At 34.5% G+C, this 21323-nt stretch overlaps 4 protein-coding genes and 1 pseudogene across 5 annotated transcripts; 4 read left to right on the forward strand and 1 right to left on the reverse strand.

Moving 5' to 3' along the window:
- The first annotated feature begins 410 nt into the window (after positions 1-410).
- LOC132598607 (NADPH-dependent pterin aldehyde reductase) lies at positions 411-5498 on the forward strand. Of its 2 annotated transcripts, XM_060311577.1 has the most exons (6): positions 411-538; positions 1597-1858; positions 3321-3390; positions 3882-4075; positions 4620-4792; positions 5036-5498. In XM_060311577.1, exons 2-6 carry the CDS (start codon positions 1601-1603, stop codon positions 5103-5105), a joined length of 765 nt encoding a protein of 254 aa, XP_060167560.1. In that variant the 5' UTR covers positions 411-538; positions 1597-1600; the 3' UTR covers positions 5106-5498. The 2 variants fall into 2 exon arrangements, with proteins under 2 accessions (XP_060167560.1, XP_060167561.1); XM_060311578.1 differs by lacking the exons at positions 411-538; positions 1597-1858 and adding an exon at positions 1875-2765.
- A 680-nt stretch (positions 5499-6178) lies between these two features.
- LOC132644587 (disease resistance protein Roq1-like) lies at positions 6179-8140 on the forward strand. Its single transcript, XM_060361185.1, has 3 exons — positions 6179-6192; positions 6291-7392; positions 7479-8140. The coding sequence occupies exons 1-3, from the start codon at positions 6179-6181 to the stop codon at positions 7755-7757; spliced, it is 1395 nt and encodes a 464-aa protein (XP_060217168.1). The 3' UTR covers positions 7758-8140.
- A 5849-nt stretch (positions 8141-13989) lies between these two features.
- Positions 13990-16297, forward strand: LOC132598604 (disease resistance protein RPV1-like). Its single transcript, XM_060311574.1, has 3 exons — positions 13990-14648; positions 14979-16083; positions 16158-16297. Exons 1-2 carry the CDS (start codon positions 14071-14073, stop codon positions 16045-16047), a joined length of 1647 nt encoding a protein of 548 aa, XP_060167557.1. The 5' UTR covers positions 13990-14070; the 3' UTR covers positions 16048-16083; positions 16158-16297.
- On the forward strand, positions 16161-18870 carry LOC132598603 (disease resistance protein TAO1-like). Its single transcript, XM_060311573.1, has 4 exons — positions 16161-16559; positions 16648-17553; positions 17643-18327; positions 18413-18870. Exons 1-4 carry the CDS (start codon positions 16365-16367, stop codon positions 18535-18537), a joined length of 1911 nt encoding a protein of 636 aa, XP_060167556.1. The 5' UTR covers positions 16161-16364; the 3' UTR covers positions 18538-18870.
- A 613-nt stretch (positions 18871-19483) lies between these two features.
- Positions 19484-20522, reverse strand: LOC132600128 (putative germin-like protein 2-1; annotated as a pseudogene).
- Positions 20523-21323: the final 801 nt, after the last annotated feature.

Consider the following 21323-nt stretch of genomic DNA (forward strand, 5'->3'; position numbering starts at 1 on the left):
AATACTTTTAAGATAACTGCATATGAAAGGAAGACAACAAAATAAACCAGACATAAGCTTATTTTCCTAAAAAATATTTTTCTGAAAAATATTTTCCTTTCAATAGCAAACACGCCTTAGTGGTGAAGTAGGATCAGATTTGGGGTCTTATTTCCAGACGTTAGCGTGTTTTTTTTCTGCTTTGTAAATACGAAATGTGTTAATAATAAAATTCACTTACCAATAAAATTAATATATTTTTCATTCTCTAAATAAGTGTACCTTTTTAAATAAATATTTTTTGACAAAAAATTGACGAAACAAGCTAGGAATAAAGTACTTTTTTTTTTTTTGAAAAAAGAGTAAAGTAGCAATTCAGCTGTGTGGAAAAAGAAAACTGCTCACTTTGATCTTAGCTCAGTTGGTTGGCGAATGCACCGCTGTAAACCCCAATGTAATTAGAAAAAGCTTTTTTTATTTTGTATTTTTAAAATACTGCTCAGAATATGAAGCCGGGGAAATGAAAAGAACCGTATTTCTTCTGCTTTATTTTTTGTTAAGACATGACAGAGAAAAGGATAAAAATGGTCCCTTAACTATGATAGTAGGTTTAAAATAGTCCCTTAACTATGCATTTAACGGTTTTAGTCCTTTAAGTTTGTTACAAGTTAACAAAAACGGTCCCTTAACTATGAGAGTAGGTTCAAAATAGTCCCTTAACTATGCACTTAACGGTTTTGGTCCTTTAAGTTTGCCATAAGTTGACAGTTTTAGTCTCGATAAAATATTCATCGAACTCTATTTGTTAGATTTGACGAGAACTATGAAAAAAAGAGAAAAATTAGTGAGAACTCTAGATCGGTCAAATAACTCGGGACAAAACCGACGGACGTTAGTCGGTTATAGGAAAAAACTGAGGAAAAACCTACAGACTTGATAATGTCAAAAAATAGCGTCTCGGAGCACAAAGACCGACGGATTCTGTCGATTAAAATCGAGGGAGTCCATTCGCTAAGTAAAATACACTAGATTCGTTTTTACTGAAAACTAAATACTTCCAGTATAGTGGTTCTTTTTTTTTAAAATAGTTTCCGCGCATTTTTCCTCAAAAATAACCGATGGACTTCCGTTGGTTTTCGTAAAAAATAATAAAAAAAAATTAAAAAAAAAATAGTGTCCCTCGATTTTATCCATCGGTTTCCGTCCATCGTTTTTTTCGCTTGTTTTTTGTAGTGACAACTTTTTTTGTTTCTGCTATTTCTAATTTATTTCTAAAGTCTAGTGTATTTTATTTAGTCAATGGAGTCCCCCAGTTTTAATCGATAGAGTCCGTCGGTCTTTGTGTTTCGAGACATCATTTTCTGACATTATCAAACCGTTAAGCATACTTAAGGGACTATTTTTAACCAACCCTCATAGTTAAGGGACCATTTTGTCAACTTATGACAAACTTAAAGGACCAAAACCGTTAAGTTCATAGTTAAGGGATTATTTTGAACCTACTCTCATAGTTAAGGGACCATTTTTGTTAACTTGTAACAAACTTAAAGACTAAAACTGTTAAGTGCATAGTTAAGGGACTATTTTGAACGTATGGACCATTTTTGTCCTTTTCTCAGACATGACACTACCGCCAATGCCAACGATGGCAGGAAACCCCAGTATGCGATTAGCCGGAGGAGGAGCGAAACGGACGGTGTTAATCACCGGCGTGAGCCGAGGGTTAGGCAAAGCCCTAGCCCTAGAATTGGCAAAGAGAGGGCACTTCATCATCGGCTGCGCTCGTTCTCAGGACAAGCTCAATGCCCTTCAACCCGAGCTCACATCCGCCACCGCTCCTCCTTCAGAAAACAAACACCTCCTATTGAATGTCGATGTGGTAATAATCCCTTTCACATTTTTACTTCGCGCCGCCCTTTAGTCTATAAATTCGCCCCTCGTTATGTGTGAACTGTATTTGCATCCGGAATCTTCCATCAGAGTTGCATGTCAAATCTACTCCCTTCGTCCATTTATACTTGTCCACTACACTAAAAATAGATTACTTGTCCAATTAAGAAAACCAAGAGATAATACCATCTTATACCTATTATATTATTTCCATTTTTTTTTATGAAACTGCTATCTGTAATATATTATTTCCAATTCATTTCCCAACATATAATAATTAGGGGTGATAACTAGGATTATCATTTTATTTATTGCTTCTTAAGGGCTATGTCAAGTCAAACATAGACAAGTAATCAGGGGCAGAGGGATTATACCTTAAAGGTTTTTTTTTTTTTTTTTTTTTTTGGGTTTCCAGTTTAGTTTACTGAGGAAATTGGTTAAATTATTCAGTTACCGGGATTACTCAAGTTGGTCATTGTCTATGGATTGGCATTTGTTTTTAATGTTGTTGGTTTTGATGACCCAATACATTATGAAGATACGGCATTTTTTTTTTTTTTAAGCTACAGTCATAGAATTAGGTCAGTTGAGGTAAAGTATACCATGGAAAATATGATTAGAAAAGCTTGTGGTCCAGATGAATTTTGGAAGTGTCTTGGAGAGGTTGACGTAGGATGACTTGTCAAGCTATTCAATGTTGTATTAAGAAGTGGTTGGATGCCTGATGAGTGGAGAAAGAAAAGATACTACTACCAATAGTAAAATCCCTTGTTGGTTAAGGAGAGATGGAGTACATGTTTGAAGTTGAGCAGAGTTTTTTTTGCACCTCCTCAATCAATACTCCTCTTTATATTTCTGAGTACTTGCTCTCCATGTTGCTCTCATCTAAAGCTCAGGTATTTGTCTTAGTTGAATGTTATTGTGGTGAATAAACATATTAGTTGACTGCAATAATGAATCAATGTGTGTGTTCATTTGTATAATTATACAATTTCATTAATTTGTTTGACAAAATAACTTATCATTCTCCATGCATCTATCGACATAGAGCCCGTTTTGATTAGCTGAAAAAAAGTGGCTTTTAAGCATAAGTGCTTAAAGTATTTTTAAGTGCTGAAAGTTATTTTATAAATAAGCAGTTACGTGTTTGGATTAAAGTGTTTAAAGGGTTTTTAGAAGTAAGGGTAGTATTGGAATTAACAGAAAATATAAGGGATAAAAGGGTAAAGTTTTGGTCAAACCAAAATGGCTTTTAAGCCAAAAAAAAATAAGTTGGGGTTGAGCAACTTCTTGGTTTTGGCTTATTTTAAGCACTTTTTAACTTAATTTAAGCTGTTTTCTATTTTTGCCAAACACTCAAATAAGTTAAAAATGGCTTATAAGCTGGTTTGACCAACTTATAAGCCAATCCAAACGGGCTCATAGTTTGTGTTTTTTTCTTGGCATTTCAGAGTCTAAATAGCAGCGTTGAAGAGTTTGCACGTGCTGTTATGGAGAAAAAGGGCGTTCCTGATATCATTGGTACTTGATTTACAACCTTGCTGTTGCAGTACAGTTATTTTATTTTATAAAGGACATAGTGATCTTAACATATTTGCTCCCATTACAAATATTAAAGTGCAATCCTATTCCTTCCACTCTATCAACAGCATTGAATTGATCTTTTTACGATTTGATACTTCAGACGAGTTTTTTCTGAAATTTTGAGTCTTTTAATTTAAAAGAAGAATATATTGTACGTGAATGCACTGTGCGATGGACCGACTAAAAATTGGAGAAAGTTGATCCTATTTAAGGATGTTATTTCTCAGTTTCCTGTCAGTTCTTCACAGTGATAGATGAATCTAATTTAACCCTTAAATGATTATGTCACTTACCCAACCGGAATGAAGTTTGCTGAATTGGCAGGTTACACTTTTTATGGCTTTAAATTGGCACTCTACAGGTTGTACTGGTCTCTTTTTTTAATCTCACATTCAGACAAATTAACCTAAAATATGAACCTCGTCCAGTGAACAGTGCGGGAACTATTAATAGGAACAACAAGCTTTGGGAAGTGCCAGCTGAAGAGTTTGATTCTGTCATTGATACTAATCTAAAAGGAACTGCAAATGTTCTGCGTCACTTTATTCCCCTAATGCTGGAGAAGAAGCAAGGAGTGATTATAAATATGTCTTCTGGATGGGGAAGATCTGGCGCGGCACAGGTAAAACTCAGTTTCTACTGAAATCACCTGAACTTTATCCGTAAGGTTCCCATAGTTCTACTCTAGTCTGTTAATCAGATTGCTGATGATTTGCAAAAATGATGTTCTTGTATGCTAGATGTTCATTGGATCTCATATTTTATGTCGCTAGAAAGTTCCACATCATAAATATCTTGGATCTTTTCCTCATAACTGAGGGAAACATTAAAGGGTTGATTAACTTAATTTTGCTAGGTTAATCTGGGTGACATTTGAGTACATTTGCACTAGATGACTTGTAATGACCATGGAACTCAAAATGATCCTTTAAGCATTTAAGAACCTAAGTTGCATTCATTTTTAGGTCTCAAATGTGAACTTTTAAACTGGCACTTCAAAATTTGGAAGTTAACGAGGAAGAAAATGTATGTGAAGCATTACCAGAATAATATTGCAAATGGATGATGAAAAAGCCTATTTAATTTTATTTCCATTACTAGCTTATATCACTTCCAGGGGTTCCGAGTCTGACTAAAATTGTTGAGACGTGATTAAATCTTCACAGGTGGCACCTTATTGTGCTTCAAAATGGGCAATAGAGGGTTTGACAGGGTCAGTTGCGAAGGAGTTGCCCCCTGGAATGGCAGCTGTTGCACTTAATCCTGGTGTCATCTACACGGACATGCTTCAGTCGTGCTTTGGCAATTCAGCATCCCTCTACCAGACACCTGAGTCATGGTACTTAATACCTTCCACTTTCACCTTCCTCTCCTCAAACTCGTGAAGAACTAAGAATTACTCATATATGATTGCTTTGGCTGTTTAAAGGCAAGTTTGACAGCTTTATCCAATTGGTACATGGGGCTTGTCTTGGAATACTGCAATTTGGCTTTTAAGTTTGAAGTTATTGCATTTGCTTCAAGATGAGTTTCATACTCCTCTACAAGTTTGCTAATTTTCAGAATCCTTCTACCTTGGCAGGGCTCCCAAGGCAGCTAATATGATACTAAATCTGACCATGGCCGATAACGGCGCGTCTCTTTCTGTGTAAGTTTATGCAGTTGAGTGACATACTAGCTTTAGTAGGTAGCAGAGTGATGGAAACCACCAGCATTTGACTCCATCGAGTATGATATCATTATTCCCCCAGAGTTGTCTTATGTTTTTGTGAGTTTAGGAGATTTGAAAGATTTGTAATGTTTTGAGCAACTAAGCGGGGGTCAAAGGCAGTTTAGGCTTATGTAAATTTTTGTCTATTTGTTTGATCAAGTAGGTCATTTTTTCCGAGCAATGTTCTTGTTTTCATTGCTATTTGCTAATGTATCAGCTGGTCATCCTCCTAATCATCCATAACATAACCAGATTTGCCTGATAGCTAGTACTTGGTTCGTGTAGTTATTGCCACTCTGCTATTATATAATTCTGAGGTGCATTCTTTCATTCAGTAATGTCTTCTAGTACGGGTTGCTTTTTGTTTGTTTGGAGCAATTGGTTGGGCTCTTTTTTCACTTCATTATTGTTTTGGGTTTTAAAAAAATATTTTGCAGGAAGTAGTTATTTTTTTAATCCCTTTGGAGGAATTGTTTTGGGTTTCTATATATCGTTAAGTTCCAAATCATTTCACAGTCTTTTATATGATTGGTTAACTAAATCGACCAAGCATTATTTGTTATATAATGTATCAATTATTTAGAACAAAAAGATCACGTTGAAGGGAAAAAAAACGATCAGAAGAGATAAATGAACAAGATCTATTTGGCTCGGAGTCTATCCAGTTGTGCCGACGGCACTTTCAAACAACTAAAAAAAAGTTGGTTAAAAAGAATATATGTAAGCAATTCTTGTCCTACATATTTTTGCAAGTATATAAGAGGAATAACACGACTTCAAAAGCTTTGTCGATGGAGCTTTTGGCACCTGATTGTCTCCAAGATCGGAAAACATACAAATGTCACTTTAAGGTGTGAAACCTGTTAGAGCTCGTGTTTTAAAAACACAATTTCTTTAATATGGGAGTTTAATTTTGTTTTTAAACCAATAAAGAAAATGTTTTTTCACAACAAAACGAGACCCCACTTGTTTAATTTCAAAGAAGTTTTAACAAAATCGAACAAAAATTGGTAAATGGAAGGTAGTAGGTAGTTGCAATTTATTAAATTTGTTCTCCACTACTTAGCTAGTTGCAATTTATTAAATTTTCATCTTGTTTCATCTCTTACATTTGCACGTTACTCAGGCACGAGGCAAAATTCATCGAAAAGATCACCAAGGAGATACTCAAAAGATTGAATCGCACAGTACTTCGCGTACCTTCATACACAGTTGGATTAGAGTCTCGTGTGAAGGAGGTTAATTCATGGTTACGGGATGAATCCAGTGAAGTTGGCATTGGGGTGATCTGTGGACTTGGTGGCGTAGGAAAGTCTACTGTTGCTAAAGTAGCTTACAACTCTAACTATGACAGATTTGATGGCAGTTGCTTTCTTGCAAATGTCAGAGAAATCTCAGATAAACATCCAAATGGTCAGGTTTATTTGCAAAAACAAATTTTTGAAAGTATTTTGAAAGGCAGAATCGAAAAAATATACAATGCTGATGAAGGAATTGTCAAAATGAAAGATGCTATTGGCAACAAAAAGGTTTTTATTGTATTTGATGATGTGGATCAGCTGGATGTCTTGGATTCACTTATTGGGACAAGGGATTGGTTTTATCCAGGGAGTAAAATTCTCATAACGACAAGGTGTGAGAAATTGTTGAAGGCCCATGAGAGGCACATTTTATTCAAGATTAAGGAACTTGGAGACGATGAGTCCCTAAAGCTCTTTAGCTGGTATGCTTTTACACAAGGCCACCCTTTAGAAGAGTTCAAGGTGCTTTCAACAGAGGCAATACAGCATTGCGGTGGGCTTCCATTATCCCTTTATGATTTGGGTGATTTTCTTTCAGGGAGAGGTATGGATATATGGAGAAGTAAATTGCAGAAATTGGAAGCAATCCCTCATAGCAAAGTTCAAAAGAATCTTGAGATAAGATACAAGTCTCTAGATGATCATGACCAGAGGCTGTTCCTCCTTATTGCTTCGTCTTTTGTTGGGAAGGACAAGGATGATGTTATCAAAATATTAGAGAACTGTGATCTGCACCCAACAGTTGGAATTCAAAACCTCATTGACAGATCCCTCATCAGCATTAATGACGAAAATAAGGTGATGATGCCTCCACTTATTCAGGACATGGGGAAAGAAATTATTCGTCGGGAATCACCGGATGATCCCGAGAGATTGTGTAAATTGTTGAACCAATGGGGTCTATCAAATTACGTGACAGAGAACAATGTAAGATATTAACTTTTCTATTCATGTTAGCTTGTCTTAATAGATTATGAAGTGTTCTTGTTTCTCACACAATCTTTCTGGAACAGGAAACTGATGCAGATGGAGGAGACCTCCCAAGTGGACATGTGTCGGAAGATGGTCTTGTCCCAGCAGCTGGTCCTAATGGTGCAAAAAGACCATACTATCAAGATTTGCCAGAAATAGCTATTATGCCATACCTAGGTAATTCGTTGAAAAGGCGATTTGTAGGACTTCTTTCGACGTTCCCCTATCTGGTGGCCTCAAAAGATTCTTCCCATGATGAGAGAAGTACTTGTGAAGATGCCTTCTTCTTTTTCCGGAAAAAACAACATTGTACCGCTTAATCATGTGGAGCTAGAAGATACACAAGAGTACAGTGAGAGTCAGGTTTCAATCAGAGTCATTATCTGATAAAATCTGAGCATCTTTATGCTTGGCATACCGTGTTAGTTGCACAATTTTGTAAGTTAAAGAGGTACATTCAGTTCTGTTATTTTTTATCAGCTTGGGTGGGCGATGGTGTAAATTATGTTTCATTAACTCATTGTACAGTCATAAGATCGTTTCTTGTAGCTGCATAGTTTGCTTTAGCAAACAGTTCACTGGAAGGAACTAAAAATGTAACCTTTAACCATTCCTTTTTAGTCTCCAAAAATGTTGTTTTTCCTCTTTTATATTTCTAATTAGACAGCAGGGCTCAAATATGAAATAAGTATGCTAGTTTTGACGTATGTATGTAACTAAGTTCAATTGCTGAATTACAGGTGATTCTAGTAGCTAAAAGCAGTACCTTTTCATTTACTCTCAAGGGTATTTTTCGTTGCTTTGTGAGCTTCAAAACCATATCCAACTTTTACATGGCTTAATTAATCATAGTGAAATATATAACGTGTTTGGTTACTGCTCTGTATCAATCAAATTGGAGGCATAAAAGCTCGATCTTTACCTTTTTATGGGAAAGAATGATGGCTAAAACTTAAATGATATGGAGGATTTCAACTTGTTATCCAAGGATGCAACCTAGTGGTCAATGAAGTGGTTTGATAACCATGAGGTCTTGGTGGACAAAGTTATCTTGTACCTTCCTAGTGGAAGGTAGTAGGTACCCTGTAGAACTAATCGAGGTCTAAGTATCTCGTGAAATTAGTCGAAGTGCACAATTGGCTCGAGCACCACGATCATAAAATAAAAGGAATTTCGACTTGTTATTTCAAACGTCTTGTAACACCAGTAACTTTGTCTTCACATGTTGTTGGAATAATAATATGCCAATATTGAAAAAGAAATACGATTATTAGAATCTGTTCACTAATAATGTCCTTTTGAGAAGTCTTAATCCAGAAGTAATTACCAAAAACATTCGCTAGTTCCATAATTTGGACGAAGATGGGTGATCATTAGTAAAACATTCTCCTACAATAAAAAATTTATAGGACAAACATTTTATTGTATTGTAAACTCTGCGTTGATACGGTGAAATATGAATAGTATAACACTTCCATATTCTTACGTAAAAATAATAACAGTAGTTGATTTTAAAAGTTAACAAAAATCAAACACAATGGAAGCCAGTGAATAAACTCGTTTAGGTGATACCAACTAGTTGGATTACACCTTAATTAGTGTTATTAACCATATTTTACGTCTTGGTGTTTGTAAACTGTCTTTAATCAATAAACGTGAAAATAAGTAGTATGTGATATAGAAAATCTCCAATATTAGTGAACCTTTAATTTGCCTTAAATCTGTTCTGTGTTGGAACAAAATTAGCTTAAATAGAGGATACATGTTGGTTCTGTGGGTCTTAATCCTGGAAAGAAGAAAGTACAAAACTAAAAAAAAAAGAAAAAAAAGTACACAAATAAGATAAATTTTGCCAATTTAAGTATTCTTGAATATGGTTCATATCAGTTGAAAAGTAAATGAAATTCTACTTTCATATTGTTAATTTTAACCTTTTGTTTTTCATAAGGTTGGCATTGAAGGTTTGCACATATGACTATATGAGGTAGGAACTCTCACTCTAGAACCTGTGTCCTATTGTAGAAATGTGCTAAAGTAGCATTGTCTTACCTTGGTTTTCCCAATATAATTGCAATAAATAAAAGATAAACTGTGTTGTAAGAACTACATATATATATATATATATATATATATATATATATATATATATATATATATATATATATATATATATACTAGACGGCCTATGTCCGTGCTGCGCACAGACCCAACATTTTAAATTATAGTGCATCTATGTGTATGTAGTTGTCTTTGAATAGTGATGATAATATATATATATATATATATATATATATATATATATTATGTTTAAAACACGATTAATATAACATTGTAGTTTGTGCTCCGTATCTAAAATTTTATTATATTAATGTTTGCTACGAATACAAAATCGACAAATTTATTAATATTTTTTTAAAAGAGAATAAAAATAAAAAAGTAATTAAATTCTATCTTATTTTAACATATAAATATTTTGAGTATATTTATTTTAGTGAACATAACAAATAAATGACATGGCGGAATAGCAAATACAACAGTTTAATAGCTAGATTAGATCTCAGGCTAATATAAAAAAAAAAAAAAAAAATTGCATGGTTTGACTACTTAACTTTTTGAAGAAAAGTAATTTCATTTGCTGCCACTAATGGATTAATACGCACGTGGCAAGGAATCCATCATTATTGACTTAATGAGATACTTTGGAAATTACATGAATATTGTTTGATTTTTTAATATGGAGTGCACTTTTTTTTTGGACATTATTAATTTGCACTATTTTTATGCATATATATATATATATATATATATATATATATATACTATGTTCAAAACACGATTAATATAGCATTATAGTTTGTACTCCGTATTTAAAACTTTAGTATATTAGTGTTTACTACGAATACAAGGTCTGCACTTTTTTTTTGACATTATTTTTTTTTAATATGGGGTTCACTTTTTTTTTTTTTTGATATTGCTTGATTTTGTTAATATGGGGTTCACTTTTTTTTACAATGAGTTTGGAGATGGTGGGTTCCACTTTTTTTTTGTTGCTTAATGTTGTTTAGTATGAGGTCCACCCTTTGTGGGGTGCACTTTTTTTTTTTGGACATTATTAGTTTGGACTATTTTTATGCATATAATATATATACATATACTATGTTCAAAATACGATTAATATAACATTGTAGTTTGTGCTCCATATGTCACGACCCAAATCTGACACTCAGGCCGTGACCGGGCACCTTTCGAGCTTCTACCCATAAGGCGAACCCTCTAAGCTAATCATGCGAAAATTAACGAATAAAATGAATAATACGCAAAGTCTCATAATATAAAGAAAAGTGCGGAAGCGAAATACAAATACTGAGTCTTGCCCATAAACCCCATAAAATGTCTAAGTCATGGAACTACTAGTCTGAATATAAAAGTACGAGACGTAGCTCGGAATACTGCTAAGTCAACTAAAGAAGAAGAGGCCGCCATGATCTAATGGTGGCTCACCTCCACTGAACTGGACTGAACAAAGTTGGAATGAATCAAGTATCGGCTACCTGGTCACCGTTAACCACACCTGCACACATACAACATCAACAAGTGTGAGTCTAAAAGACTCAGCAAGATCATCGACACTCTCAGCTTACCCCTGGGGCAAGTCTTTGAAATTCCTGATAATGCATAAAAGCAATTACACAGTACAAGTATATTAAATATATACAAACACTGAAGCTAAGCTAAAATCATGAAGCACAACCAAGCAGAACATGAAATACTCTAAATCTGAATCTATGCTCACGGGACATAGTACGTATTTATCTATGTCTTACCCCGTCTTCCGGAGAGGGCATTATTTACCTCCATCTTACCCGGGTTACTTAAAATTCTAGCATCTATCTCTCACCGAACATCAACGGGACATGTGGATGTATGCCCCTCTGAAGATATGATAAGTGGAACATACATCCATTCAATACCACTTCTAAACTTTACACTTATATAAATAGTATCTATTTAAGCGAAATTACGCTAAAGGACTCATACGGTCATTACTTGAGAAACTTGGAAATTATCCAATTTAGATCATGCTTGCCCACTCACACGAACTAAATGGTTTAAATGCATACATACAACACAAACCATATGCTTTTTATGAAAAACAAGTAAACTAAGAGTTAAAACCTCACTTGCCTTATAACTGGAACGCAACCTCTCTTGAATTGTCAAATTTCCTTCAAACAATCTTCAATAGCCTCAATCTATTCAATACCATAAATAAATTATCTAAATTAGTCTAGGGAAACAAATCCTATAATTTTAGATTTAGAATTAAATCTCAATATTCTATACCCTGATTCCATAATTCTTTTAAAAAGTGAAATTTATATCTCAATATCATTAACAAATAATTATATAATATACTTATATATGTCTTTGTTCCACTCCCAACATCCCAAAATAAATAAAGTTTATCGAGTACACTGAAAGAAAACACAAAAGAAAGAAAGAAACAAAATGAGCAAAGAAACAAAAATGAGCAACTACATGGTTGCACGTGAATTGCAGAAAAGAAAAAGAAGCAATTTCACAATATGAGCCCAACTCTCTGCCAACCCCACAATTTCTCATAATAGACAAAATCACTTGCAACATGATTTCTTAAATATCAAAGTCAAGCATGCTATGTACCTGAATCTTCTAAACTTTGGAAAAAGTTCACCATGTTAGCTGTTGCACGGCAATTTTCATGCTCTCTGTCCGTTTGTTTTTCTCCTTTTTAGGTTAGAAGTAAGTTAATAATTTTTTTTTCTTGTATTTTCCCTCTACCCTATGAAAATATAACGTGCACAGTAATCAGAATAGTGGGCTTGGCCCACTCACTTAACTAATTCATGCACCTTTCATATACTATATCATAAATAAATATAATATTTCTAATAATAATCTACATATATATTTTAGAAATATATAATTATCCTCTTCGATATGAAACCTGCTAAAATTAAATAAGTTGCAAATAAAGAAGTCATTCTAGACGCTTGAAAAAATATCGGGTTGTTACACCGTATCTAAAACTTTATTATATTAGTGTTTGCTACGAATACAAAGCCAGTACTTTTTTTTTAACATTATATTTTTTTTAATATGGGGTTCACTTTTTTTATTTTTTATTTTTGATATTGCTTGATTTTGATAATATAGGATCCACTTTTTTTTTCCCATGAGTTTGGAGATGGTGAGTTCCACTTTTTTTTCTTCCTTTTTTTTTATTGCTCGATGTTTCTTCTTTTCTTTGTTTTTATTTTTTATATTGCTTGATGTTGTTTAGTATGGGCCCACCCTTTTGGACATTATTAGTTTGCACTATTTTTATGCATATAATATATATATACTATGTTCAAAACACGATTAATATAACATTGTAATTTGTGCTCCATATCTAAAACTTTATTATATTAGTGTTTGCTACGAATACAAAGTCTGCACTTTTTAATATGGGGGGCACTTTTATATATTAGAATTATGGGGCCCACAATTTTTTTTTGCACTTTATTTTTTTTGACATTGTTTGTTTTTTTTAATATGAGATTCACTTATGGGGCCCACAATTTTTTTTTGGACTTTTTTTTTTGACATTGTTTTTTTTTTTAATATGGGATTCACTTTTTTTTATATATATATATATATTGTTTGATTTTGTCAATATGGGATACTATGTTCAAAATACGATTAATATAACATTGTAGTTTGTGCCCCGTATTTAAAACTTTATTACATTAGTGTTTGCTACGAATACGCACGTGACAATGAATCCATCATTATTGACTTAATGAGATACTTTGGAAATTACATGAATATTGTTTGATTTTTTAATATGGGGGGCACTTTTATATATTAGAATTATGGGGCCCGCAATTTTTTTTTTGCACTTTTTTTTTTGACATTGTTTTTTTTTTAATATGGGATTCACTTTTTTTTTTTTTTTTTATATATTGCTTGATTTTGTCAATATGGAATACTATGTTCAAAACACGATTAATATAACATTGTAGTTTGTGCTCCGTATTTAAAACTTTATTATATTAGTGTTTGCTACGAATACGCACGTGACAATGAATCCATCATTATTGACTTAATGAGATACTTTGGAAATTACATGAATATTGTTTGATTTTTTAATATGGGGGGCACACAATTTTTTTTTTATTAACCTGGAACGGCCCACAATTCTTTTTTTAATTAAATTGGAACGGATATATATTACTACTATTAAGAAGAGTGCATATATTAGAATTATGGGGTCCACAATTTATTTTTTTAATATTAGTTGTTGTTTTAATTAAATTGGAACGGATATATATTACTACTATTAAGAAGAGTGCATATATTAGAATTATGGGCCCACATTTTTTTTTTAATATTAGTTGTTGTTTAAATTGTGGGCCCCACATTTTGTTTTTTAATTAAACGGACGACGAGAAAGTGAGTTGGACTCAGTTTTCTTAATAGTAGTAAAGTAAAGTAATATGTATGGCCAATCTGTTGTCATTTACAAGGTTAGTTAATTTATCTGTAGACCTTAGGTTATGTAAATTTTAGAATATATTTGCTGTTGATTTTGACATGTAGAAACAATGCATGTACCTTCTTAGGCAGCCTGCAGATGCAAATCACCTATTTATATCTTCAAGGAATCTAAACAATTGCTTCTCAAAGAACAGTCTTTTGTCAGTGATTAATCAAAACAAAACAAAAATGTCTCAGTTTGCTTATCATGCATTTCTGAGTTTGGCAACAAAAATAGACAAGTCCTTTGGAAATCATCTTCATTCAGCTTTATCAAATGCTGGTATTCGTGCATTCAGTGTTAATGAACTTGAGATAGACGAAAAAGGGTGCAAAGAATTGCAGAAAACAATTCAAGGATCAAGAATTCTGATTGTTGTCTTCTCAAAAGACTATGCCTCTTCAGAGAGGTGCCTTGATGAACTTGTGTTTATACTTGAGAGCAAGAAAGCTTTTGGAAGTTTCGTTCTACCTGTGTTTTATGATATGGATCCATCAGAAGTCAGGAAACAAAAAGGGTGTTTTGAACAAGCCTTTTTAATGTATGAAGAGAGATATAAGTCCGGGACCGATAAGGTGAAGGAATGGAAGGCTGCTCTAACAGAAGTTGCTGATTTGGGAGGAATGGTCTTACAGAATCAATCTGATGGGTAAGCTCTAACTTGCCTTTTATGTTTATGTAGATATTCAAATTGTTTCATTCCATTTTCTGAGATGATCTTTCATGTGACTGAAAATGGAACTCATTGTACTAACAAAATGGAGTAGTACTTTATCCTCACTTTTAGACGGTTGCATATCAAATATTAGCCTGTTATCCTCACTGGTGCGTGGAAACCTTTATTTTTACTTCCCTCTATTAATCTAGTTTTCATTAATTGATGAAAACTAAAGAAAATTCATAAATTATAAGTTACCTTTGGCTCAGTATGTGATTTATTCTTGGCTTTAGATGGTATTGAATATTATCTAATTTTCAGGTGTGAGTCAAGGTTTATTCAAGAGATTGTGAAGGTGGTGGCAAGAAAACTAAATCGCGCAGTTTTAAGTGTTGCTGTCCACCCAGTTGGAATAGATTCTCGAGTTAGAGACATAAATCTCTGGTTGCAGGATGGATCAACTAGTGTTGATATTATGGCTATTTATGGTATGGGGGGAATAGGTAAATCTACACTTGCGAAGACTGCTTACAATCTTAACTTCGACAAATTTGATGGCAGTAGCTTTCTTGCTGATGTGAATAAAACTTCAGAAAGACATAACGGTCTGGTAAGTCTACAAAGACAACTTCTTTCAAATGTTCTAGGGAAGAAGGTGGAAAAGATATACAATGTCGATGAAGGAGTCATCAAGATTCAAAAGGCCATCTGTTGCAGAAGAATTCTTCTTGTTCTCGATGATGTGGATGATAGAGATCAGTTAAATGCTGTTCTTGGGATGCGAGAATGGTTTTATCCCGGAAGTAAAATTATCATAACAACCAGAAATCAGCACCTGTTTAATGCTAGTGAGGTCTGCAGATGTAAGATGTATAGGGTCACGCCATTGAATGCTCAAGAATCGATTCGACTCTTCAGCTGGCATGCTTTTCAAAAAGAAAAATCTTCAGAAGATCATGAGGACCTTTCAGAAAATGTGATACTTCATTGTAAAGGGATTCCTTTAGCTCTCAAAATTTTAGGTTCTTCTCTTTGTGACAGAAGTATAGAGGTGTGGGAGAGTGCATTGAGGAAGCTGAAGGCAATCCCTGACTATAAGATCCTGGAAAAACTCAGAATCAGCTACGATTTGCTGCCAGATGATGATGTACAGAATCTATTCCTCGATATTGTCTGTTTCCTTGTTGGAAAGGATAAAGACTATGCAGTTACTATACTCGATGGATGTGGTTTTTTCTCAGTAGTAGGAATTCAGATTCTTTCAGATAGATGTCTGATCGAAATGGACAAGGATAAGCTGAAAGTGCATTCATTGATTCAAGATATGGGAAGAGAAATTATCCGCCTAGAATCCCCTTGGGAGCCCCAGAAAAGAAGTAGAGTTTGGTGATACAGAGATTCCTTCGATATCTTGAGTGCAAAAACTGTAAGAATCTTATCCTAGATTGTGTTTGCACTATAATCGCTATCACGACTAAACAATTGTTGTTCTTCTATCAGGGAACTGCAGAAATTGAAGGCCTAGTTCTTGACGAGGGAACGCCCACAAAATTGTCCAAAGTAGTTAAGTCTGTCAGATCATATTTCTTCAGTGAAGATACTGGTCTGGTGGGTCCTAGAAAACGCCGTAAGAATTTGGAGCATTTTGATGATGCCAGCGCAGAAGGTTCAAACAGTATAGAATTTGAAGCTGATGCGTTTTCCAGAATGCAGAGGCTGAGGATACTCCAGCTTAGTTATGTAAGATTCACTGGATTCTATAGTTTGTTTCCGGAAAGTCTAAGATTACTGTGTTGGTCTGGATTTCATATGAAGACCATGCCTGAGGATCTCCCTCTAGAGAGCCTGGTTGCCCTTGAAATGAAAAAAAGTTGTTTGGAAAAACCCTGGAAGGGAATTAAGGTATGTTATAAATGTGTTTCCTTTTCATCTACTGGAGGAAAATGACTTTTGAATCAGACTTAACTTCACCTCTTATTTCATGTTTCAGATTCTCAGATCATTAAAGATCCTCAACTTAAGTCATTCCCATTTCCTAAAAAGAACTCCTGATTTTTCTGGACTTCCCCATCTGAAAACTTTGATCCTGAAAGACTGCAGTAAGTTGGTCAAGATTCATGAATCAATTGGATGCCTTGACGGACTCGTCTATCTGAACTTGAGAGACTGCAAGAATTTAAGGAAGCTCCCTGGAAGCTTTTGTAAGCTCAAATCTTTAGAAAAACTTATTATCTCTGGCTGTTATAAACTAGTTACATCAGCAATAGAGTTAGGCAAGTTAGAATCTTTGACAACCCTACAGGCCGATGGAATGAATTTTGGTAATGCGAATTCATGGAGGGCCCTCTGGCAAACTTGGTCATCAAAGTTGAGAAGATCCCCAGATTATAACCAGTTTTCATTCTCTTCTTTATCAAGTTCGCTCGTTAGATTAAGTCTTGCTAAATGCAACTTAACAGATGACGCTCTATCCTTTGGCCTCAACAACCTTCCCTCATTATGCTTCTTGAATCTAAGCGAAAACCTGATTTACAACCTGCCTCTGAGTATTAAAACTCATGGTATGCTCCAAGACCTTTGGTTAGATGGATGTCTGAGCCTCCGTTCTCTGCCAGAGCTTCCTCCAACACTAGTTAAGCTGAAGGCAGTTAGATGCTTATCACTGGAAACAGTTACAAATCTACCAAACCTAATGTCAAATCTCTTTTTAGATGTCATGGAAAGTGAGAATTTAAGTGAGATTTCAGGAATTTTCAAGCTAAAGCCCATTAATAATTTTGAAGTGGAAATATTGAATACTCTAGGCCTGCTTCTCAAGCTGGATAACACAGTAGATACAGGGGTGGAAATATTTAATAGGTTCACTAACACAAAAAGGATATATTCAGTACAACAGGCAAGTTTGTTTCTTACGGTAAATTTTCTCCTCAACCTGTTGAGCAGATCCAATGTAAAATACCTTTTTTTTTTCTTGTTTGGCATCAGGGACTCTATGAATTTGGCATCTTCAGTACTTATTTTCCAGGAAATGAGGTTCCAAGCTGGTTCAACAACAAAAGTGAACAGAGCAAGTTGACCCTGAAAGTAGATTCACTTCCTTATATCAACATAACAGGGCTGATCATTTGTGTTGTCTATGCACGTTCTAGTCCTCGCAAATTTCGCTATTTTGGTGACAGTAAATTTGGGGACGGGCATACATTTTATATCAAAGTCCAAAACATTACAAAGGGCCTTAAGTGGATTTATGCCCCATCATTCATTGGCATTCCAGGAGAGAACAACAGGTTGACATTTTTATGCCACTGGAAGTTTGGGAAGTATTTACAAACTGGCGATCAAATTAATGTTTCATTGCCTTGTTGGAGTAAAACTTTTAAGATGAAAGAGTTTGGAGTTACACTTGCATATAACAAGCCAGAATTAGACCAGTCCTCAGCATCTACTAGTGAAACAAGAGTGCTTGCAACGCGACATACTCCAATTGGTGATTATCAATCCGAAGAAAGTGTCATGGAAGGCTTTATGCCTTCACATCAGTTGGCGGTTCATCGTTACTACCTTTCCCACCCTGATTACTATGTGATCCGCGACAATGCAGATTTAGTTGTGAGGTCAATTTTGAATGAGAAATTGTTTGAGGATGATTATGTGCAGACTGCAGGTTCAGGTCTGTGCTTCATATCTTGCATATCAAAAACTTTATCTTGACAGTTACTCATTTATGTACTATTGGATGATCATGTTTAATGTAGGGTCTAGTGATGAAGCAGGACCGGAAGAAGAAGATGATGATGATAGCATCTTTGATTACGATGAGGATGAAGATGATGAGGCTACACTAGCAGAGTTAGAGAAGATATTGCAAAGATCTTGGTGAAAGAAATGAAACAATGGTGCAGCTAGCAGCGTAACACATTGGCTGACCAACTCAAAATAATGGATTTGTTATACTTGAGGTGAAAGATTCTAAACATATTGGCTATGTATCAGATGGTGTAAAATCATTACTACTTTTTCACCCAGAAATGTTTTTGCTTAAAGGACGAAAAGGGATAGGCAGCTGCTAAGTTGATGTCATACGATATGTTTTAACCTTAACCACAATAATCAACATTTGTTTGTTTATGTAACTACTAGTTTATGATTAGGAGCGTTGCACGTGTATGTCAAACGTCATATTGAAGACCACAAAATTTGTCTAGCTTGTAAAGTATCCTCCTTGGTTATGCTAAGCTTACTTTCAACATTGCATGTACCAAAGACATCTAGGCTTTGGTGCAGGTGATTTTGATGTTGAGGAAGACAGTTGTCGTAATTATCATCAAGTTTTTAGGACGCTCATGCAATATTATCTTCATAAGTTGAGTTATGAAACCGAGCTAATAATTAGAATTTACTTCACAAAGGTCCTGTGCACCTTGCAGTTCAAAGGGGTGCCAGTTCCAGAACTGAAATGCAAATATCTTACTCTAGAGTTTGATATATAGCTGGCCTTTTGCGAGCGTCACCTCATGCTGAGACGCTCAACATAGACATCGCGACTATACCTTATGATAATTCCCACTGCCACTTTGAGTTAAGATATTTGGCCAAAGGAGATAATACTGATTTGCAGAGTTGGATTTCAAGCTTCTATTTTCCCGACATCCGATAAGATATTTGGCCAAAGGAGATAATACTGATTTGCAGAGTTGGATTTCAAACTTCTATTTTCCCGACATCCGATAAGCAGATACAGGACAATATCCTATCCACAGTTTCAAAATCATTATTGGAGCATCATATTTCCTTCAAAAGTTAAATACGCTATATTTAACTCCTTTAACCAATCTTTGTTCAACACATCAACCCTCAAACGTGAATGAAAATCAATCCAAAAGACCAATATTCAATCTTATTGACATATAATACTACATCTTCATAACATGTAAGAACATCATCAAATGGTACGTTTCAACAAACAACCACGAGTAATTGGTTTATTGTTTTAGTTATTATCCCACCAAAATTGTTCTTGAAGATGATCAATTGTTTTCTTGCCAACTTGGAATGCTCTAGCAAGGACAGCATCATTAATTGGCGGATCTGAGCCAAATACTGCATTTGCAATGGTGATAACTCCTGGATTTTGGCTGCTGAGACCAGCAAATGCAATAACATTAGTCTTTCCCACATTAAGTTGAAAATGGATAAGACCCTGAGGAAAAACGAAGACATCGCCAGGATTCAAAATCTTGATGAGTAACTAATTCTTCATATTTGGGCTAGGGTTAGAAAGGACGAAACCAACATAGAGTCTTCCCTCGATAAAAACAAGAACCTCAGTTCCTCTAGGATGTGTATGAGGCGGATTAAGACCACATTGTGCAAAATCAATACGAGCTAAAAAAATGCCAAGAGTGTTTAGTCCAAGCAAATTGCTCCCGTTCATAGCAGTTATAGTTGATCCAAGTTGATTTGACATATTTATAGGTACGTTTAAGCTTGGTCTGAAGAAGTCATCGGCAGCGACAAGTTTCGGATCCTTGCAAATTTTTCTATTGACAAAAACGGTAACAATAGTTAGAAACCAAAAAAGAAAACAAAAGAAAAAAACAAGTAGAGAACAAGTAGATAAATACGTTATATATTGGCATTTAAAGCGAATTAAAATTGAGTAGTAATTAATCTCATTTACCAGTTGCTTTAGAGTCATTAACAGCAACACAAAAATCCTGCAAGGGACTAGGGTCGGAGGCAGTGCTAGGTGAAGATGCCAAAGCCATTATGGCAATAGTTATTACATGGAACTTCAGGTCCAAAGCCATAATTAGACAATTATAATCTTTTAATTAAACCGATGCTGCTTTAATTATATTTCTGGTAAGCTTGAATTAAGGTGATAGATTTTGCATGGGAATGGTGGCTATTTATAGATGAAATTTCTTGAATGAGTCCTCAAATTAAACAATGAAATAAGCTAGCCTCTTAATTACCAAGTCATCAATGATTAGTTTATAATAAACCAAAATCCTGAACCCTTCTTCAACAACTACAGAGACTAATTAATCCCCGGGGACATTGGAAATGGTCAGTATTAGGAAATAAGAAGAGTAGCAGAGAAAAACGAAAAATCTTAACTACAATCATCCCTCTATTTCATCCACTCTGCCAAATAAACAAATATAAATGATTCAACAAATCGAAGTAACAAAGTCAAAGTTGGAAAATTAGAAAAGGTGAAAGGGCTAATACTGCTTCAAAACTTTTAATAGTTTACATGCTTTGAGATGGGAAACGTATGATTTAAGTTTAAGGGAAGGGATATATTATGCCAATTCAATTAATTCACACTTATTTACCAATTCAAACTTCCCTTTATTTCACCAATTTCTTATTACTGCTAATATATTGTGTCACAATGTACTTATGTCCCCCATGTATTGACCCAACTTGCGAGTTTTTCTCTTAATTCTATTACTATTATAAAATGATTACATGGAAGTAAAGTTTAGCTTCTAGATGATCTCCATATTTGAGTATATGGAAGCAGACTCTGGATCACCTCATTAAATCTATTAAATCATATTATGTTGATATGATTAAGTGTAAACACCGGCTTCATGTAAATTTTTATTCTTCACTTTTCGTAATTCTAAATGAGCTCTTGATTGAAGTGGAGAC

This window comes from Lycium barbarum, chromosome 6 (genome assembly GCF_019175385.1).
Source record: "Lycium barbarum isolate Lr01 chromosome 6, ASM1917538v2, whole genome shotgun sequence".
Classification (NCBI taxonomy): Eukaryota; Viridiplantae; Streptophyta; class Magnoliopsida; order Solanales; family Solanaceae; genus Lycium; species Lycium barbarum.

What these genes read in the sequence shown, in the direction of transcription:
- LOC132598607 (XM_060311577.1), top strand. Translation starts at nt 1,601, where the DNA reads ATGACACTACCGCCAATGCCAACGATGGCAGGAAACCCCAGTATGCGA. An exon ending in TCCTATTGAATGTCGATGTG is followed by an intron (nt 1,859 to 3,320) that starts GTAATAATCCCT and finishes TTGGCATTTCAG; the next exon opens with AGTCTAAATAGCAGCGTTGA. An exon ending in TACCAGACACCTGAGTCATG is followed by an intron (nt 4,793 to 5,035) that starts GTACTTAATACC and finishes CTACCTTGGCAG; the next exon opens with GGCTCCCAAGGCAGCTAATA.
- LOC132644587 (XM_060361185.1), top strand. An exon ending in ATTACGTGACAGAGAACAAT is followed by an intron (nt 7,393 to 7,478) that starts GTAAGATATTAA and finishes TTTCTGGAACAG; the next exon opens with GAAACTGATGCAGATGGAGG.
- LOC132598604 (XM_060311574.1), top strand. Translation starts at nt 14,071, where the DNA reads ATGTACCTTCTTAGGCAGCCTGCAGATGCAAATCACCTATTTATATCT. An exon ending in TTACAGAATCAATCTGATGG is followed by an intron (nt 14,649 to 14,978) that starts GTAAGCTCTAAC and finishes TCTAATTTTCAG; the next exon opens with GTGTGAGTCAAGGTTTATTC.
- LOC132598603 (XM_060311573.1), top strand. Translation starts at nt 16,365, where the DNA reads ATGCAGAGGCTGAGGATACTCCAGCTTAGTTATGTAAGATTCACTGGA. An exon ending in AACCCTGGAAGGGAATTAAG is followed by an intron (nt 16,560 to 16,647) that starts GTATGTTATAAA and finishes TTCATGTTTCAG; the next exon opens with ATTCTCAGATCATTAAAGAT. An exon ending in GGATATATTCAGTACAACAG is followed by an intron (nt 17,554 to 17,642) that starts GCAAGTTTGTTT and finishes GTTTGGCATCAG; the next exon opens with GGACTCTATGAATTTGGCAT.